At 31.8% G+C, this 20,624-nt stretch overlaps 1 protein-coding gene across 1 annotated transcript in view; it reads right to left on the bottom strand.

Annotated features, from left to right (window-relative positions):
* Kdm3 (Lysine demethylase 3) overlaps positions 1 to 20,624 on the bottom strand; it is a 165,866-nt gene that overhangs the window by 115,699 nt on the left and 29,543 nt on the right. The window contains exons 2-3 of the mRNA XM_068761134.1: positions 10,459 to 10,608; positions 4,423 to 4,536 (exon numbers count right to left, since the gene is read on the bottom strand). Of these exons, the coding sequence (XP_068617235.1) occupies positions 4,423 to 4,536; positions 10,459 to 10,608 (264 nt within the window). The remainder of the gene's footprint in view (positions 1 to 4,422; positions 4,537 to 10,458; positions 10,609 to 20,624) is intronic.

Raw genomic sequence — 20,624 nt, 5'->3', positions numbered from 1 at the left:
ATATCATACGGTCGTTATTTCATACAGATTTAAATCTTTTTTATGTTTTTTCGCCTCTAGCATATACTTGAATAAAATATACATGTAAAAAAATTTTGGTGCTCAAAGGTTTTAAAAATAAAGCAAATATTGAGAAAAAAAATGGTTTTTATTCTATAAGAAACCTTCATAAACTTTAAATCGACAAAAAACAACGATGTTGAATAAGTTCTTCGATCCCCAAAAGAGAATATACGTAAATTCTGTCATAAGAAACCGCGGACCAAATTTCAAACCTTTTGTTTTCTAGTGAATATTAAATTCCTTTTATAAAACACAACAGTTTTTTCTATGCAAAAATATTTATATATTAACTTCCAAGGGGATATATCTGTTTTCTTCAATAAGTTTGCAATGTATATAAACCTCTTCAATATAAGCAAAGCATGTATTGAAAATGTTTATATTATCTTTACGTTGTGTTTAACAAATATGATTCTTTTAAGATTTAAATGAATCATATAAAGGTTTTATGTCGTTAAAGCATATACAACGACGGGAACTTAAAAACAATAAACAGCGACATAATCCATTAAAAATTTTACTCCATGTCTAATATTCACGTTAATCTATAAAGTCATTACGAGTAAATGAAGTTGCGATACGTAATTATCATATACCTAGTAATATATAAAATGTTCATTTTGGAGATAAGTAGTCAAACACAATCGATGTCTAATATAATTATTAAACATTATACACAAAGAAAATGTTTGCGCGGTATGTGAACATTTGCATGAAGTTATGTTTGTAAGTAATAAAAGTGGCTCGATGGCTGAAGGCTGTAGCGAGTCTCGTGTCTAACCCGAGCCTTTATCAATGTCACGTCCCCCTCTCCCGCCGCATCCCGGGGTTAGGGTAAAACGGACAGTAGAGCAAGTCGACTGAAACAAACTTTACTCGTTTAAATTTTGCGGGAACAGAACAGTCGGGTTGCGTGCGATGACGGCCAAGTTCGGAAACTCGCTCAAAACTTTCCTCGCCGCTCCACTAATTAAGTTTTTTAACGATATGCGCTTAAGAACTGTTATACAATTTTATTTTCGAAGACATCGGAACTTTCTAAATTAAATGGTCGCCGTTTTAATATTTGCGTTTGAATTGTCAGAATAAATGTTTCTTTAAATTTTTAAGATTCATTGATTTTATAAATTAAGTTAAATTGAAATAACAACTGAATCCTCTGTTCTCGCGATTGACTAATTAAAGATCTGAATATTAGTATAAAATCTTTATCTAGTATTGATCATCTACAAATTAATTTTTAGAGTTATAGATATCAAAATTTACTTTATTACATAAATAATAATCCATTATTTGCTTAAATTTACAGGATATTTATTCTAGTACGTCGTTTGCATATGTACCACTTAATATTACAGCTGTAGCGTCCTTCTCCTTAAAACTGCATAATCAATAAATAGTATTTGTTCGCCTGATCTAAGTTGGCCTTAACAAATATACTCCAGAAAGGGATATCTAATATTTTAAATTAGGTTGATTTGTCATCATCGAGAGCTAGAGTAATAGAAAGAGAATACAAGATTGAATAAAACCTAATTTATACTACAACTGTGTGCGAAAGTAAAAATTCAATTTGAAAAAATAGATAAATATTTACAAACTCATTAAAAGAGAAGAAAGGACGTATTAAAAGTAAAATCGCAATAAACCATGGCCTCAATGAATGTTAGATGTAAGCAGGATAACCGAAAATAGCGTGACACTACAACCGGCACCTGCCTCCGTGGATGTAGGTATGTATATAATATAAGGGAGGCTCGGGGCGAGCGGGCGCGGAAAATCAATATAGCGGGCGGCAGGCGGCAGGCGGCGGGCATCAAAACATAGCCGCTCCCCTCTGCTAGATCAGCCTCACACCGCGCGCACCCCAAGCTCGCCTGTCTCCCGGGGAAACCCTCCCCCTTGTTTGGCAGACACCGTCCTTGATCTACCCACTTCGCCCGGGCGCGCAACTTTAGATAAACACCGTATCGTCCGTCTCACCGGGAATTAGGTCGATTATGCGTTTTGTTTCTTTGTTATTACGCTTTGTACTCGTAAACACCCGTGTAAATATTGTTTAAGCGCTTTTGTAGCGTGAACATCACTTTTAAGAGCCTTAATACAACAAAGCCGTTTAACAATTATTTAATTTGGAAATTATCCTTAAATTTGAGTGTTTTAAAAAACCTTAATCGTTATTAAGGTTTTAAATTGCCGTTTATAACAGATTGTTTACCTAAAATTAATTATAATTTGGGTTATACTCATTGTTTGCATTATTATAACATAAAATTTCCAGTCATTCAAAATATGATAACTATTTTGTCTCGACGAACTATAGCCCCTAATGAGAAATATAAGCGAACAGAACATAAAATGTTACAGTTTTCATACTAACTTTAAAAAAATATTTTTTTTTAAATATAGACAGCATAGTTGCAATAAAATCAATTCAATGCACTGTTTTGGTAACGGAGTGTAATAAACAAAAGTAATAATATACTGGTGTCAAAAGTATATTTGGTCATTTTAAAATATATGTATTAGAAGAAATGGCAACGGAAAACAGAGTTTTTTTTTTTAGCAAATAATAATCATGATGATGAATGCTTTAAATTACACTTGATGTTATTGTATACGAGTACATTAATAAATATAAAAACATTTATATCAGTAATATTATCAACGAGGTGTTACATTGACTCCAGTCTATTTGTAAACAATTTTACGACAGGAGTTTAATCTTGCTATATAAATCTCTTTCGACATAAAACGGAACTTAGTCACGTCTGAATCTAATAAAATATGCGTGCGATTGAGGGTGGGCGCGTAGAATTGTAATGGCAACGTTTTATTTCTTCGCATTCATTAGAAAGAATCAATAAAGATCGGTCGGATATGACGAAACGAATTTTTATCTATAATTTGTAAAAATGATATAAGACTTGTGGCTTGTCCTGAAAACATTTTTATAATAATTTTTGCAAGTACAAAGAATACTTAACATTAATCTCTTTAAGATGACAAATACATAACCAGGGTGATTGATTATAAGTGTAAAGCTTTAGAGGGCTGAATGTAAAGTTTAATTAGTCAGCAAAAAACTTTAGAGGAAGTGTAAAACAATTTGAATCAATCAAATCTGTATAAAGTGATCACAATATGTTAATACATATTTTTATTGGAATACGACATGCCAATACCAGTATTATATAGTCTACGGAAACAGACATTAACAATTATTAATTTTAATATTTAGTTGTTCGAATTTCGAAAACGCTTTTTCTTACAATGTTATCATTATGTTATTTATTTCTGAAATTATTTATTTTTGATTAGGGTGTCGTCGTCGTAGTTCGACTCTATAAACGAAGAAATTAAAACGAAAAAGTCTAATTTTCAATAGACGATAAATAAATGTATCTTGTTACATAGTCCGTTTCATTCAAAACATTATTCATTTGAAACGCGTCGGCCAGAACGAAGAGAGGAAGCAGTTGTTAAATTATGAATCATCAGTATAAATGGATGTCTAGAGTCTTAGAATTAGCCGCGACGTGGAAGTAGAAATATGTAGGTTAGGCATTTAGTGACATGTTTATTACAACGAGCATGTAATGTTTGTTTCTGATTATAAGAATTTTACTTACGTAAGAATATTACCTAACTTTCGACAAGATATAAATTAAGTAGAAAAATAATTAATTTGACGAATTTAACTACAAATTTAATTTCATTAGAAACGAGATTCACAAATATTATGATATCGTCGTTAAGATACTTTAAATTATATATAGTTATAGGTAATAAGGCCAATAATTTTTCGTGTATTATTTATGAGCTTTTAATTACAGTAAATAAAAAGATTCTATTCTATTCTTTATATACAGAAATATTAGACTTGCATCTAATAGCGCCACCTGTCCCTGAGTAGCAAGACTACTACAAAATAACCTCAAGGGCAAATATATAATAATCAATAAATCTTATCTTTTTCACTACATTACAAACAATACTAAAAATATATCTTTAATAATATGACAGTTTTAAAAAAGGTTATTTTAAAACTATTGTTAAACTGAGCAAATTCTCTAAGACTGTATTCCAAATGCGTTGATTCTAGATTCTAAAAGCCGAGTGGCTTATTTAAGTCAAAATGCGCGCATTGTATATATATAAATCAAATCGGAGTACTTCGAACACAATCTCATCATCAATCAAATGAAGACTTATTTGCCAATGGTAAGCCATTTTGACGTGTTGGTCTCTGAGTCTTAGAGAAAGCAAAACGTTCTTGGAGTTTTTAAAAATTAATAATGGCGATATCAACCAAAAGGCAAATTTACTAATTATTTTTGTGGAAATATGAATACTAACATGATATGGTTGCAAATTTGCATAGTCCAGAAATTGAAGCGTTCGGTCGTGGAGAAACTCGACGGGTTGACCATCGGCCTGGAGAGTCGCGTCGGATGACAGCGACGTGAAGGTCTGCAACATAAAGTTAGAAAGTTAATAATTGTCTTTAAAGCAAAATTAAATCATAATTGCAACTACAGTAATATTGTATATTATCTTTAAAATTAATTTATTTTTTAGAATTAAAATATTTGAAGGTCAGATTGCGTATACTCAGTAAATAAATTGAATTAATCTCATGAAACAATGTTAGTCATTGCGAGTAAAGTGTTTGAAGTAAACGTATCAATGGTTTAATGCTTTGGTATATTTAATGCTAATAAACGATTGTTTTTGGCCAACGATGACGTACGGATCCATGACATAGTCGCTTACGATGAGTCTCACAATGGCTCAAGATCACCCAGAAAGCAATACATATGAATAGGGCTAAACATGAAATTTCGCTACGAGATCTAACCAGAAATGATGATATCCGCAGAAGAACCAAAGTCATGAAGTAGCTTGAAGACCTTGCTCGTCTCAAGTGTCAGTGGGCGGAGAAGAACATAGCTCGTACAAGCGATGGTCGTTGCGGGTCGATAGGTTATTAGGCGGTACACGCGGCGTGGGTTAGCTCCCCACTAGATGGACTGACGACATAATTAAGGTTGCTGGAAGTCGCTAGATGCAGGGGTAACGCAACATCGGTCATCATGACAATCTTTGGCGGAACACCTGCCTTACAAAGGGTTTCTATCAGCTGAAAAGAAGAATTGAAATATAATTCTAAATAAGTCGTAGAAGTTATTTCAACTTTAAAAGTTACTGCTTCACCACACAGGCACAAGTAAAATTGCTTTTAAAGTTTCGTTAACCGTTTTACGGTTCTTTGGGTTCGTTGTTATTTCGCCTCTTTTTAGACAATGAGATTAATATACCAACGTCAGAAATAAAAGGTTTTAAATTTTTTTAATATACGTATATCAAAACAATTACCTTTCTTGTAGATGCGGGATTATTCTAATAATTATAGTAAATATTATCAATATATGAAGTATTATATTGATTGACTTTGATTCTTAAAATTGACTGTTGCCGAGTTCACTATTGATCTAAATAATATTTTGAGCCATTTCTACCTATGTAATGATTCATCACAGTATCTCTGGAATTATAAGGTTTAGAGACTGGAAATTAGTTGTAAATATTTTTTCATCCAATAGCGGTGAGCAAAGAACGGATTTTACGAAATTCTTTCCTCCTATAGGTTGAGGGAGCGTTAATTAAAACAAATTATTTATGTCCAGACTTGCCTAAAGCCCTTGTATGTATAAAACTTGACCAAAATACTTTTTAAGTCTGTCAAGAAATACCAAGAATGAGTTATAAGAAATTACATCCGCAAAAAGCAATGCGGGCGATGCGAAATGGCAGGGGAACAGAGAGTATTTGTATTTGTTATGTTATGTAAAAAACAACTTCAATGGTCATCATGTAAATTAGTTATTATCAGATTCGATAGTGCAGGGACATACGAATTATAAGGGAACAGAAAATTACACGCTAATCTTCTAATACAAAAATAGACATATTGAACGTGTCACATGAGCTACTTTGACAAGATATATGACTTCAGGATTTAATTGTTGTTTTATGACGCATGTAATAATTAGCGTAATCTTATTGATAGTATCGTCAGTCGTTTATAAACACTGATAACTATCCGTAGCATGTGGAGGCAGATCATAAAGACGAAGTTCAATAATGGATACGCGGTACAAATATTCATTGTTCACGACCGCGCCGCGGAATCAAACTTGGTTATTTACAAAATTGAGCAACTTTTACCGGCGCGTGGGAACGCCGCTTAATTATAATGACTCTTCAACGAGTATTATTACAATAAACTTAAGTGAATACGTAATTTGCTCGCACACGTTAAATTCTCGCGCATTCTAATGAATTCATTTTTATCCACGAACCTCGCTTTGTCTGTAAATTTATGCAAAGGTTATTTAAAAATGAATTTATAACATAATGTAATATGCAATTCAAAGTTTTTTTTTTGTGGATTACCTCATATAAGACCTTTGTTAATACGCGTCTCGAAACTAGTACATAGAATATGTAGTTTATCATCATCATCATTATGTCAGCCGTAGGAAGTCCACAGTTGGACAAAGGCCTCTCGCATAAGTTTCCAGTAGGACCGGTGCGAGACAGACGACCTACACAAGATCATCAAACCATCTTGTCGGAAGTCTTACGCCGCGCTTGCTGATCCGTGGTCTCTACTCGAGAAACTTAAGGCCTTGGTGGCCATCTATTCTGTTCAAAAAGCCTATCCACTGCTACTTCAACTTCCCAATCCGCTGAATTAGTTCAGTTGCTTTAATTCATCTCCTCATTCCTGATTCGTAGAGAAATCCCTAGGCATAGTTAAAACTCTTATATTTGTCTGAATATAAGCTGAAATGAGAAGATTCGCGGATGAAACAAGGTCACCGATACACCTCGAAGAATTGCTCGTCTGAAATGGCAGTAAGCGGGGTATATGGCTCGAGCAATTGATGAGCATAGGGGCCTTGCAGTGGGCTTCTATTGGCTGAAAAGAAAAAAGCTGGCACTGACTACAATTCACCTGTTATTTGCGATCCTGTCTGTCTACGTCTTTAATAACCTCTAAAATAATTTCTAACGAATCTATTTACTTGCGCCATCTATTATATAGTAGTTACAACTTTTTTTACATTTCAGTAGCATAATAATCAGATGTGCGCTCAATAAAAGATAATCTATTTAACGAACATTTTTAACAGAATTAGACAAAAATTTTTTTAGGTAAATTTATTATTCTTATAAGATAACTAATTGTATAGTTAAGAATTACATTAGCGCTAAGTTGCGATCGGTGTGTTCTGTTTTTGTGAACTTTTTCTTATATTTTTACTTAGTTTCCCCGCGTTGCAAAATTCGAATGTACATGGCATTATTGAAATATCATATTGAAATAATATTTTTCGCGACAGTAAATAGCCAACACTATGTTCCAACACATGTATAAACAGGAAAGTTTGATAAGTCTAACCAGTGACAGTGCAGTCCGCAAATCGTCCGAACAAGTCTACGAGCGGCATTCATCATTGCCTCATCAGTATGCAGCTGGAGACGTAGGTTGAATAACACCTATAAAGTCACCTTCTCGAGGCAAGACAATCTGACGCACACATATAGGTTCGCATTGGCAATTCCAAATGGTACGCAGGAATACGTAAACATAAATGAATCGTAAGATTGATTCTGTAAAAGAGTTACGTAAGTAATTAATTATACATTGCGAATTGTGTATTCGAAATTCTCGTATAAATTTAAGATACATAAATATACATAAATTATTGACTAAAAGGATGTAATCATATTTATTACAATACTTCAATGAAATTGTTTGTACAAAATTAATTTCGTATTGACTCGTTACTTAAAGTTTTTTGGTTAAATAAATCTGTTATCCTATTCTACGCCTGTTCAAAAACAAAACATTGAGATCATAATTTAGTTTATATTTAGAATCTATTATTAATAACTTATTAATGTTGTAATAATACTTTATTAGTGAATAATTGTGTAAATAACGATAACAAAGGGTGGCCCCATAAATATTTCTGAAGTACTGACGCGACAAATTTGTCTGATAAAAATAAATATTAGACAAACTTATAATATAATTTTATGAAGGTTATTTATTTGTTTTACCTCCATACACAACGATAATATTTAATGATCGGTAGTTTGAAATAAATGTTGTATTGTAAATTGTAGTTATTCTTATAGAGTATGATCCATGAAGCTGAAGAGAGCTACCAACAACAAAAAATTAGTTTTAGTTTCGATATCTTCTCCATAATGTCATCATCTCTATTTATTTTACTTTTTCCTCCAACTCCAATTTCTTTTTCCTCCTTTTTACTCCAACGGCCAACGGTTGCATGAGAGATTAGTATGAAACTTAGATTCTTCTACGGACATTTCTGATTCGATCTCGGAGCGAAACTCCGAACATTGCTCTTTGGGTGACCTTGAGCTTTCTTATTAGGCTCATCGTAAGCGAACATATTTCTTTTTTCTAATCTATATTCTAATTATATAAGCATCTCTAATATAAATTATCATAAATTAGAACACGCTACTAACATCAATAACCAATCGAATGGATCGCCTATGCTATTATGATAAACAGAAACGTGACTCGCGTTTAAAAATGTAAGAAATTTACATCTAATAGAGGTTACAGCGACACATGATCGAAGGGATTAAATCGTAGTCGCGTTGGTGTGTTTGGCTGTGCTATAAATACAAATCTATTCTAGATATTTCTCCCGTACCACGGAGCTAAAAATATTTTCGCTACTGGAGATGGATTTCTAAATTACAGCTATATTAGGATAAAATAATTTTATTAGTAACCATACAGCAGCAAGCTCTAGAAATAATTATATGAAGACAATCAATAATATAATGTGTGTAAATTTAGCAAGTGATTATTGAATTCGACTAATCCTGGAAAAGATGGTAGTTTTTTCTGCTACTACTGTCGCTTACAAAAGGCGGGTGTTAGTTTCGCGGAGATAGTTCAACGAGGGTTATGAAGTGTGTGGCACAGTAGTACCATAGAGTTATTAGGCTGGCAATACATTGAGTTAATAAAGTATGATCTAATAACTATTAAAACTATACTATTTATTATAGTACTGAGATTATTGTTATTATGTCTCTATTGAGAGAGTATATATCAATGTAATCATCGATTTTTAGTAAATACTAGAAGTTTTCGTGAATAATTTTTGTCCGCCAAAGGTAATGCAAGGCATGAATATTTTTTAGGACAAATTATTTTAACCTTTATGAAAACTCCGGTAGCAAAACATGAGATACGACCGTCTTATTAGAAAACATTATTCGTCTTTTGATAAATCAAAACACTATTAAAACGCTTTGTATAGGTACGCCGGCATAGATATTTCCCTTGCCAAGATGCCTTCGTTGCAGCAATTCTTTTAAACAAATTCACCCGGGAGTGACTTTAACAATTTAAAAAAAATCAAAAGAGATTCAAATGTCATACATACAATATTAGCATGTACTTTAGTTCATAACAGTTTTTAAGATAAATCTGGTAAATTTTTTACAAAAGCACAAAATTATCAGTTTTCCTTCAGCTAAATAAATAGATAAGATTCACTAAAATGGTCAGCAAATAATTCTAAATCAGCTTTTCGGATGACAACGCCACTTATATTTGTGTGCGGATTAGTTGTCTAGGTAAATCGACACTCGTTCGCATTTTTCTCTTATGATTTTACCTCGATATTTGAAAATCTGATAGATGATTTTAATAGTTAATGGGAAGTTATCGCCGTCATTGACAGAATATTAATTACCTTATTAGCATCATCAAATTAAATTCAATTGCAAATCTATAACACAACCAACACGTTAGTCGCCATCTATCGGATATTTCATACTCTCCCTAAAAATCCTCTGCATTGTTTAAAAAGATAATTACTAGATGGCGCACAGAACAATCGAATTAAGGAATATTGTAAAGATTTTCAGCCATAAGTTTTATTATTATTTGTAGTCACGAGTTTTTATTAGTTGACTTAAAAATTTTATAGTTGTAAAAAAGGCAATTTAAACATGACAATAAATAAATTCATGTAATTGCCTTAAGCGCCATCTAGAGTATTTAATGAAAACTAGCACAACAAATAAAAACTTATTGTACCAACAATAGATAATTCATCTGCTGCGATTAAATATTTTAATGGGATACCTACAGCCCATTGATATTTACACTATATCTACAAAAAAGCAATAAGTTGCACTGTATTTTAATATTAATATATAACATTAGCGAAGCTATGGTCTTCGATGATTTCATTTTTGTTAAAACAATTTTGCAACTCCTGGGCAGCATGATTTTAACACAATAGATAAGATATTCAAACTCACCAGAGCAGGCCATTTGACTTCTTCGTTTTCATACTTTCTAGGGGCCCACACTAAAGTCCGTTCGACCAAAAATACGCGAAAAGTGCGACGCGAGTGGACTGCCACCCATTCTCGGCGCTGCCAATCTACGCCGTCATATTCCACCAACACCTGAAAAAATAATTCATTAAAATATAATTTGTTTGACACGCCATCTATTAATAAGTAGTGTACAATTACGAACATGAAGTACATATTCGTACTTAAAATGTAACTACAAGATGGCAGCACTAACGTTAGCTTTTCTATTTTACTGCAAAACTCTTATTGAAACTGCTAAATTCTCGCGCCTAAAGTGTTCAACAGAGATGCAAGGCTTTAAAAAGAGACAACAATAATAACAAAACAACTTTTTACGTTGGAAACGTTTGAAGGATAAAGATTGTGTATCGTTCGCATTGTCTATTTTGTTTATTTGTTATGTAATTTTTTTTTTGCAGATAAGCAAATTGAAACTATGCTGCTTAAATAAGTTATAGAAAAGCAGCAAGTAATAATCCAACGTTATTATATAAAAACAGGCGAAGATGGAAAGGACATGATGTTTTTCGTAGTTTTATTATTTCAGAATTTAGTGTAAAAATGTACCAAAACGCCAAGTAAATCAAAAATAAATAGATAAAAACATTATATTGACAATGCAAATTACGCGCACTGTAACAAAATTAGGTGATCTATAAGAAATAAGCACGTATACAAGTTTGTTATTTCGCTAAATTAATCGATTCATTTTATTTTAAAACGAAAAAAGTAACTGTATGTAACAAGAATCTGATGCCGTGACCTCACGGATAAGTAACCTCTGAGTTTGTTTTCAAAGTCGGATCAAAGTTAATCTACGTTCTCTATAGAAGCACATACTTTATATACTTTAAATTCAAAGGAAAATGCATAAGAAATAATTTTAACATTTTTTGTATAAACTATCAACGTATCCGAGAGCTCAGTAACTAAATATTAGACATATAGTTTCAAACAAATAAAAAAAAACAGTTTCTATTCGAAAGTATCAATTTTATTTTCAATTATATTATTGCAAGTATTTACGTTGTAATTATACACAGCCCACGGCTTAATGACCCGAGTCTTATCTCTATTATACTATGCGTATGTTGTGACAATAGTGTATGTACTACGTACGATAGATGTAGTTGCTTTTAAAATACCTATCTATTGCACGTCATTTGACATTGTGTTTGACCGGAGCAAATGTATTTTTTTTTGAAGTATATAAGTTATTTAAAAGTATTTAAATTCATTCTATGTACGGAATGAATTTAATTTAAATTAAGCTATTATTTTTATACCCTAGTAATTCAACATCTATATTTTATCTGGGGCTCATTCGCAATCTTTCAACAAGCCACGGAGGAGGTTATGTTTGCGATTTCTCTACGATAACGAATCAGAAATGAGGTGATTTGTTGACAAACAAAAGTAACTAACATAGCTCAACATATTGCTACTACAAATAGTGAGCAGGCCACATAGCGCACAGTTATAAAAGTCGTTGAAATACGATCGATGCTGATCGTTTACGTTGTTTTGGAATGGAAACTATGGGAGATGCCAATATCCGGCAGTGGACATTCTACAGATGAAATCATGATGATAATAACGGTGACTGGTTCAAATAACAAAATTGAAATGCATGCAGAAACTTCGCCATCGGCGCTCGACGAACAAATATAAAACAACCAACACGTGCACCTTTCACTACAATAGCTGTATAATTGACGACTGAACTTTCTGCTTTGTGGGTCAAGAGGAGCAGGGAGCACTTCAGTCTGCACACAACTCTGCTCCGCCTTCTTTGCTTTCGTCTATATTTAAATATGTGCAGACGTAACCTATTGTTTTATGTACAACAATGACACAGTGTTTCATTAATAGTATTGTTATGCTTGATAAACAATTGGACTATTAAAATATAAACAAATGAAATTAATCTATAATTAGTTGTTAACCAAAGCTATTAAAATAAAATCCCTGAAGATATTTGTTACAGCGACATTGATTAATAATGCATACTATTATATTAATGGTTATATAGGAAATAACATAACATGCCTGGGATTGGATTCATGCTGATTTTCAAATGACAAAAAGAAGATTTATAACTGGAAAAATTGTCAAGTTAACGTTAAAGAAGTAAGTAGTAAGTTTCTTGTCAGATTCTTCTCTATAGTATCAATATTTCAAACCTGACCGTAGTAATGTATGAAATATTTAGGATCAATGATACTTACTTATAATTTTATTTTTTTGATAAAATAATACATTTATTTTATCAAATAAATGAATAAATATTGTTTTCTTGATAATCTCTCTAATAAAAGTGACAACGAAGAACCAACTCATCGCTTTGGAATTTCATAGTTTATCAACATTTAGAAGCAGAGAATGTATCAAGGTTTATGATGATTATTTTCTAAACAGAACGCCCATTTCGATAGTGATGCCAGAACATACAGCGAACTATACTTATAGACATTTAGTACGTTAGAAACAGAGGAATTGCATATCGTTTCGACATTTATAATGCGTATTGCAAAAGGTTGAGATAGTTTGCCAGCGGCAGTGTTTCCAAATGCGATAAACAAGCAAAGTGAACAGGCTACATGGCGACATAACATCACATGGCATTTTAGCTTGACGCTGACTTAATGTCTAATAAAAAATGGAAATTTGAATTAGGGCACACATTAAAATTAACTTTTTTTTAAAAAGGTACTACTTTTATCTTTTACAGCACTAGTAATAAATATTTGTTTGTATTCGAGAATCAGACACCAGGGAAAAAATAGGTAGAGGTATCCGTTATAAACTTCATTGTAATCTATTTGTTTTTATTTTTACATACTTGTTAGAAACACACATAGCTTATATATGTTATATATATAATGTAGTCATAAAATCAGTGGATTGTTCCGTGCAACGATAATTTCATAATTATAATTAGTATCATATATCACCTACTGATCCGACCATCGCGTCTACCCACTGTAACAAAATCTGTATTTACTTATTATCTTAACATCTACCGCCGTAGACGTTAAGATAATAGGTAAATATAAATTGTTCCTGTGATTTTAAAAAGAAATATTTATCACCTCTTTTCATATATTTAAAGGTAAATAATGGGTCAAAATATTTCACTTATTTAAAAATATAAGCATTTTGTGTTGATTCCTGATAAAAATAGTATTTTGTCGATAAAATAAACATGCAACAAAACACCGAAATAACTGGAAACCAAGTGCATTTGCAGCCTTTATCTTACTAGCAATGTATTGAAAAATTCTTAAAAACCAATTACTCAGACGAATTTAATACCTATATTAATTGATTTATGGAGGTTACTAAAAATAATCTGTTATATATTTCCTACTCTGCAATAAATCTAAATAGATGATAACGTACTTGTTTATTTACACTTTTTACACATATTACGAAATGGGGGACTTATTTACCCTTTGTAAAAGCAAATATACACGAAGATCTTTACGTTATATAGTCTCATGAAACATCCAAGAGCACTTTGTAGCAGTTTTCGTGGCCTAGTTTCATTCGAAGCCCTACTGCCACGCACGACCTTGTCATACTATCTGCAGCCATAATTACATCTAACGTAAAGTTACTACTACAGGCGCCGTTTACACATGGCTTGTTTGTGCGTGATAAGGGAAATGTTTTATCCATTGATAACGGCAATTGATTGGATATGGTGTTTTCATAGGGAACATTTTTCGTATGTTCTATTTACGACGGTTCATGTTTCCGCAAAATTGAAGAATACAATGATGAAGAGCATTTTATTTTTCGCTAGTTCAATTTCAGATACGATTTACTTGAAATTTCAAGCACAAAGCCTTTTTTTGATCGTATGTCACCCATGTTATTATTATTACTGTACAAGTAAAATAGTACATGCGTAAGTAGAAAATAACTTTCTAAACTGATGGTAATTACGGAAACAAAATGTAAAATTCCATCCCTTTGATTTTATTCTTAATTTTGAAAAATATTTAAATAATATTTACTCTCAAAAACCATTGCAGGGAATCTCTTTTAGAATAAACGGCATATAGTCCTGAAAATAAGCCTTCCCAAAACAATGGTAAAAATGCACCGCTACGTATTCTTTTGTTAACATTTTACTGATGAGCCAACGTGTAATTAGCAAAGCGGCTGATACAAAATAATTTTAAAATTCGGAATAAGGAACGTTTACAATCTGGTGTTTCTGGCGTGATGAATGGGGCGTTCACTTGACGGTTAATTTATTATTATTACTCTACGACTCAACCTTGTACCATACGACTTTCATTAGTTGCCAAAAATTAAAAAAAAATCGTGGAATATGGCTTCAAGACGTCGAAAACGTCGTGAAAAAAATTACACGTAGAAATTAATACAAACACTGCTTCTCATAATTTGATATACTAAAAACTTTTAGTGTTACCTTTATAATATCGTTCGCAACATCACACTTGTGATTACTATGTTGGTACATACAAAGGTATATCTCATAAGATAAACAAATGTGAAATGACCGGCATGACGAAGAAGTCAGACGTCAAGTCGTCTATTCTCACATATCTTGTGTGAATCTTGTCAATCGAGCCTCCACCCTCTCACCGACCACATAACTCGGACGGTGTGTAGCACTTCCGTGCACATTACAACACGACACTGCTTAGCAGGTGATATAGCCTGGTTCTACTGTCGAAACTATTTTTTGATAATAACCAGATTTTAAAAAAAAAAAACATATTCTTTAACCATTCATCTAATTTAGAAACGGATTAGGTATATATAGAATAACTGGTATGATGTGGGTGTATCTGTTTGATACATTCAGCATACTTCTCCGCCAGAACGCGGGAAACTCGCTCTATTAATATAAACAGTATGTACATAGTCAAGGTTGTGCAACTGGGCCAAACGCGGAAAGTACCAACTGCATCATCACATACGTTATTAATTAACGAAAAATACGTTCTGCTGTCTACATTACTCAGGAGATTTATTTACGTAAACAGTAACGTCATCCTCATACTTAAAATAATTATTAAGACAAACCTTTATTTGTTATGTTAATACTACTTAGTGTGCATCGATTTGGCTGTACAGGGTGATTGATTATAGGTGGAAAGGGTTTAAAAGGGTGAATATATTATATCTCATTTCTTGTCACTTAACCAGTGATACACCCTATCCAAAAACCAAAAATTTTCGAAATAATAAACAACATAATGAGTATATAATAAAATACACGACTTCAAAATTCAAATTAATACATAATAAAATTAATTAGTGTTTACTATCTGTCCCTAAAGATTTTATACTGTTGTAAGTTTTCAGCCTGTCGTATTTCAAAGATAGAAAGAAAATAATGCAATACATTATAGAAATCACTTTAAATATATTGATAAAAAAGAAAATAGTGCTTTAGAGCTTTTTGCTAACAAATGAGCTATACATTGTCCTCTTTAAAGCTTTCACACCTTAAAAATGATTCTGAATAAAAGGCAATCGAATCACTTACATTATACCTTTTGTAAATCAGTGAATACTAAAACTTAATGTCACTGATGAGATTTATTTTTCTTTTGCTCTTTAGGTATTTAACTTACTTAACATAGGGTATTTCACTTTTTGAGCAAAAAAACTACAACATTTTTAAACTTATCTTTACATTGTTATTAGAAATTAAGTTTAAGGAAGATTACTACAGCAGATAAACAACAATCGGATGTGTTTTAGAACTGTGCGGAAAATATAGTACCGACGTCTTTGAAATGTTTCTTTGGTGTAATGACATACTGTTAAATTAAGACAAATTGTTAGAAAAATTGGGAACCTCTGTTATCTAATATTCTCCTTACTTAATTTTCTACGGCTGGATTATTATTTCTTTTTATAGTGGAACCGGTTTAAGTTTTACCTAAGTTGAGAAAGTAGATAGAAATATTCTATTGAGCAAGTGATCGTAACTATTTGACCAAGTTGATGTTTAATTAAATAGAGAGAGCGCGAAGTGAAAGCGCAACGTAATCATAGAACGCCTACAAAGGTCCGAATGAGCGAAACTTAATAAGACCAAATGTTAAAAGCGTTTCGTAACTAAGGGCGACCACGACAAGCTTGCGTAACTGTTATAGTTGCTCCATTAACGTGATTGTGTTGGTGGCTCTGCGATATTAACCGCAATAGTTAAATTTTACACTCCTATAGAATAACTACACCAACTTAGTTCTATCTTTGAACACCATTTGTTTACATTCCTTATAAGATAGATATTAAAAGTACCTATTTTGTAAAACATTAAATATTTTTACACGTAATAGGCAAAGACCAAGACCAAGCGCAGCGTAGAACCTTATTTAGGTAATCGGTGAAAACTAAATACAGGCCGCTTTTAACCGAACATTTTGGAAATTTATGAGGTAGTTCTTTGTTCAGCGGAAAACGTTCTTGCTAAAATGTTGATGATGATTAAATCATTTCATTTCCAATACCGTAAAAAACCGTAAAATAAACTCATAGTCGCATTTTATAATATCTGTTTTAATACTGTTTTTACAATATTGTCATATGGACTATGACTTTAAATGTTTATCATAAAATAATCATGCTGTAAAACTGGTTGAATGAACACCTAAACATTGCTACATAATGTCAATAGGGACCCATAAACATGAGGCAAAACTATACAAAATAATCACAATTATGAAAATGTTAAAAATGGTTAGTTTTTCTTACTTATGGAGAGGTACACGAACACACATTTATACGAACACTTACACCGTTTAAAATAAATGACGCATCTCTCAGTAGTTTTCTAAGATTGATTTCTAGTGTTTCTTATAATTATTAACTTCTTTTTCTTTTTATGTAAATTAATTGTTTTTTCAAAGTTAATATTTACAAGCTATTTGTTAAACTATCTACAACTATCCGCCATGTTTAACATAATAGTATTATGAATATACTTAATAATATTATAAATGTAACCATACAAAGTTATAAATGACTTTAATAATTGTAGCTAAATGGAGTATTTCATTTCGAGTATAGGTCAGCCTCCATCGAAAGTTTGTCGGTGGCGTTCACACAATAAACCCTACTGAATAGGGCCACGAATCTCGGTCGGGAGGAAAAAAGGGACGGCCGTAAAATGGGCGCTACGGTATACCTATAAAACATTATTTTATACCTACGACGGAAGCTTGGCTCTGCAAAGCGAAGGGTTGTGAGATGCCACGGCGGCCTGATTAACGACTGGAACGTTCACGTACACATATTCCCAGCACATTCTATATGTGTGCTCTTATTATTTGTGATAGAACATTTTATTTATATATATAACATACAAGTATTAATAGATATTAGTTTATGTTATATAAAGTTTGTATCTATTGATACCTCAGTAGAAAGGGTATTTTTATTATGATTGGTACAATCTTTAAAAGCATAGATTAATCACAGTCATTAATTACAACAGATAAACTGTGTTTTAATAACTAATAAATATGAATGAATCAGGTGCACGGGTCATTAATTTATGTCCAATCATGGCATCAAGTATTAATTCCATAATTATGTATTTACACGTAAATATTCTATAAAGTATAGACGTATTTAATAGACGACGCGTTTGAGTTTGTCATAATAGATATACATAATATATATAATGTATGCGCAATCAAAACGTTCCTTGGAATTATAAACAGCCCATCGCTTTTCCCGCCTAAAACGAACTGCGCCGGCTACATTTCACGTAAGACATCGCGGCCAAACTCCAAATAGCGCCCACGCCTCAGCGCATTTCCAGCGGGGTTCAGTGGGTCAATGAACGCAACGAACAGACCTGTCGCACGATCAGTTGCACAACTTGGCCGCCGAACAACCTTGGCTCCCTGTTATTAATGCCGCCTCTAGTGAAAATTTTATATAGAAATCTCTGGTAAGGATGTATCTTTTAATTGTACTGATGTTAATATACTTTCTGAAATGTATTATGAGCGTAATTAACGCCTTCCAACTATTTATATTTCGAAAATCAACGCAAAGTATACTTTTTTAAATTTAAATTATTTTCATTAAGAAATATTTACAAGTCGACAGTAAATTTATGAAATTTTAAATCAACTTTTAATGAAATTTTGGTCCATATAGTAATGCTAAATAATGCAATGCAAGTTAGATAATACCATTACAACGTAGTTAGTTCTAAGTGTTTCTGTTAGTACCTATATTAATAAAGCATACTTGTAAGAAATAATAAAGTTTTTAGTTAAATTTCATTGCATTCATGTGTCCTAATGTACCTATTACACAAAAATAAATATGCCAATATATATTCCAATCTCTATATGTAAGCAAATGCTGGAGAGATGAATGCTTTCGGGAACAATACGGCAATATCGATTAGGCTCCCTTCAACGTCTCGTCACCCTTTTTTACGAACCCTCAATGGTTTAAATTTTTTAAAGAATACCAAACACAATATGTTTTTATCTGTATATAATAGCAGGTTAAAAATACTATTATAAAATGATCCTGTTTTGTAACAATACTAAACATTTTTATAAGAGGATCTTGGAGAGTAAATTATATATACCATAAAAGTAATAAATCAATTTGGACTTTTAAGAACATTTATTTATTTATTTACCCTTTTCACTTGTGTAATGGCGAACTTAATGCCTTATGGGCATTCTCTACCAGTCCACCTCTGGTGGTATTGTGATAATTAGTAGTCAGGCATATGAATGTTATATGAATGTTACTTAAAAGTTACTTATAATAAATATTAACAAATGTTATATGTACATATACTTATAAATCAATAATACTATACTAATTATCTTATTACTTTTACATACATACTTAATAGGAGGGCAAAATTAATACATTAATCATGCATACATTTATACATTCGCTATAAGAGTTATGACTATTCTTCCGCCAAAAGGCGTCGAACCTTCTTTTTGGACATATATAACGACATCTAATTCTGAGAAGTTTTAAGGGGAAGGATATTTTAACCAAAATTAGCATGAGTACTTAAACAAATTCAAATGTAGCTTGCTTGACCATGTTCATAAAGACGAGGCCAATTTTATTATTATATTTTAAATAATTAAATCACGAAACAAAGTGATTTAGCTATTTTTTAAAACATAATTAAAATTTTGCATATATTTAAAATAATAAAAGTCAATAACCTGTATATTTATTAACAATTCAGTCTCATCGCAAACAATCAAATGAAAAATACACAAAATAAACACAGATCATTAACGAATACATTATTTAAATTAATTGATGATTTTTATCGGCTGTTAAAAGGAAAAAATAGTCTTCTTTTATCAACCTGATTCAAACTTGAAAAACCTGTAAGGGGAAGCCAGATTGTCGGGTGGAAGGATCTTAAATTTTATTCTTTAAAATAATATTCGAATAAATATGTTATTCAACCACACCGTTTATTGCTTCCATTTAAATGTTGTATATGGTCTTAAACAAAGATTTTTTTATAATTGGTGTATTAGGAATACGTACAGCAACCATAGATTAAAAATCGAGCTAAAACGTTAACAACTAACGTCAAAGGATAAACAAATCAAGAAAGCTAGTAATTACTTACTCATATTATTCGAACCGATCTGTCCCAAAAACATGTATGTACATTCATCATGGTTTAACCTGGTAGACAGTTTACAGGATGATTGAAAGTACGTGTAAAAGATTTAAACTGGTGAATGTATATCTCATTTTCTTTCAATTAATGTATGGTACATCCTATCCAAAATCAAGTATATAATATAAAATTAAAAAACTTCGTGTTTGTGTTAGAAATAGTGGCTGTCAGTTTGAGGCATTTTTAATTTATTATTATTTTATTTAATATTCGTTTTTTTAATGCAAAATATTCTAGATTTTGATAGGATATATCATAAATAAAATAATGAGTTTAAATTTGCTATACATTGACACTTTTAAACCTTTTATACCCATTTCCAATCTTCCAGTATAAAGCCTTTCAAGTTAAACTATTATGGTTGTACACAAATGACCAGTATATATTTTATTTACAGACTTACGCAATACAATAT

Source organism: Battus philenor, unplaced genomic scaffold (genome assembly GCF_028537555.1).
Source record: "Battus philenor isolate CCGP_79_NKW_IND1 unplaced genomic scaffold, ilBatPhil1.0.hap1 SCAF_14, whole genome shotgun sequence".
In the NCBI taxonomy this organism is placed as follows: domain Eukaryota; kingdom Metazoa; phylum Arthropoda; class Insecta; order Lepidoptera; family Papilionidae; genus Battus; species Battus philenor.
Note: the sequence above shows the minus strand (reverse complement) of the source record. Positions and strands in the feature narration are given on the sequence as shown.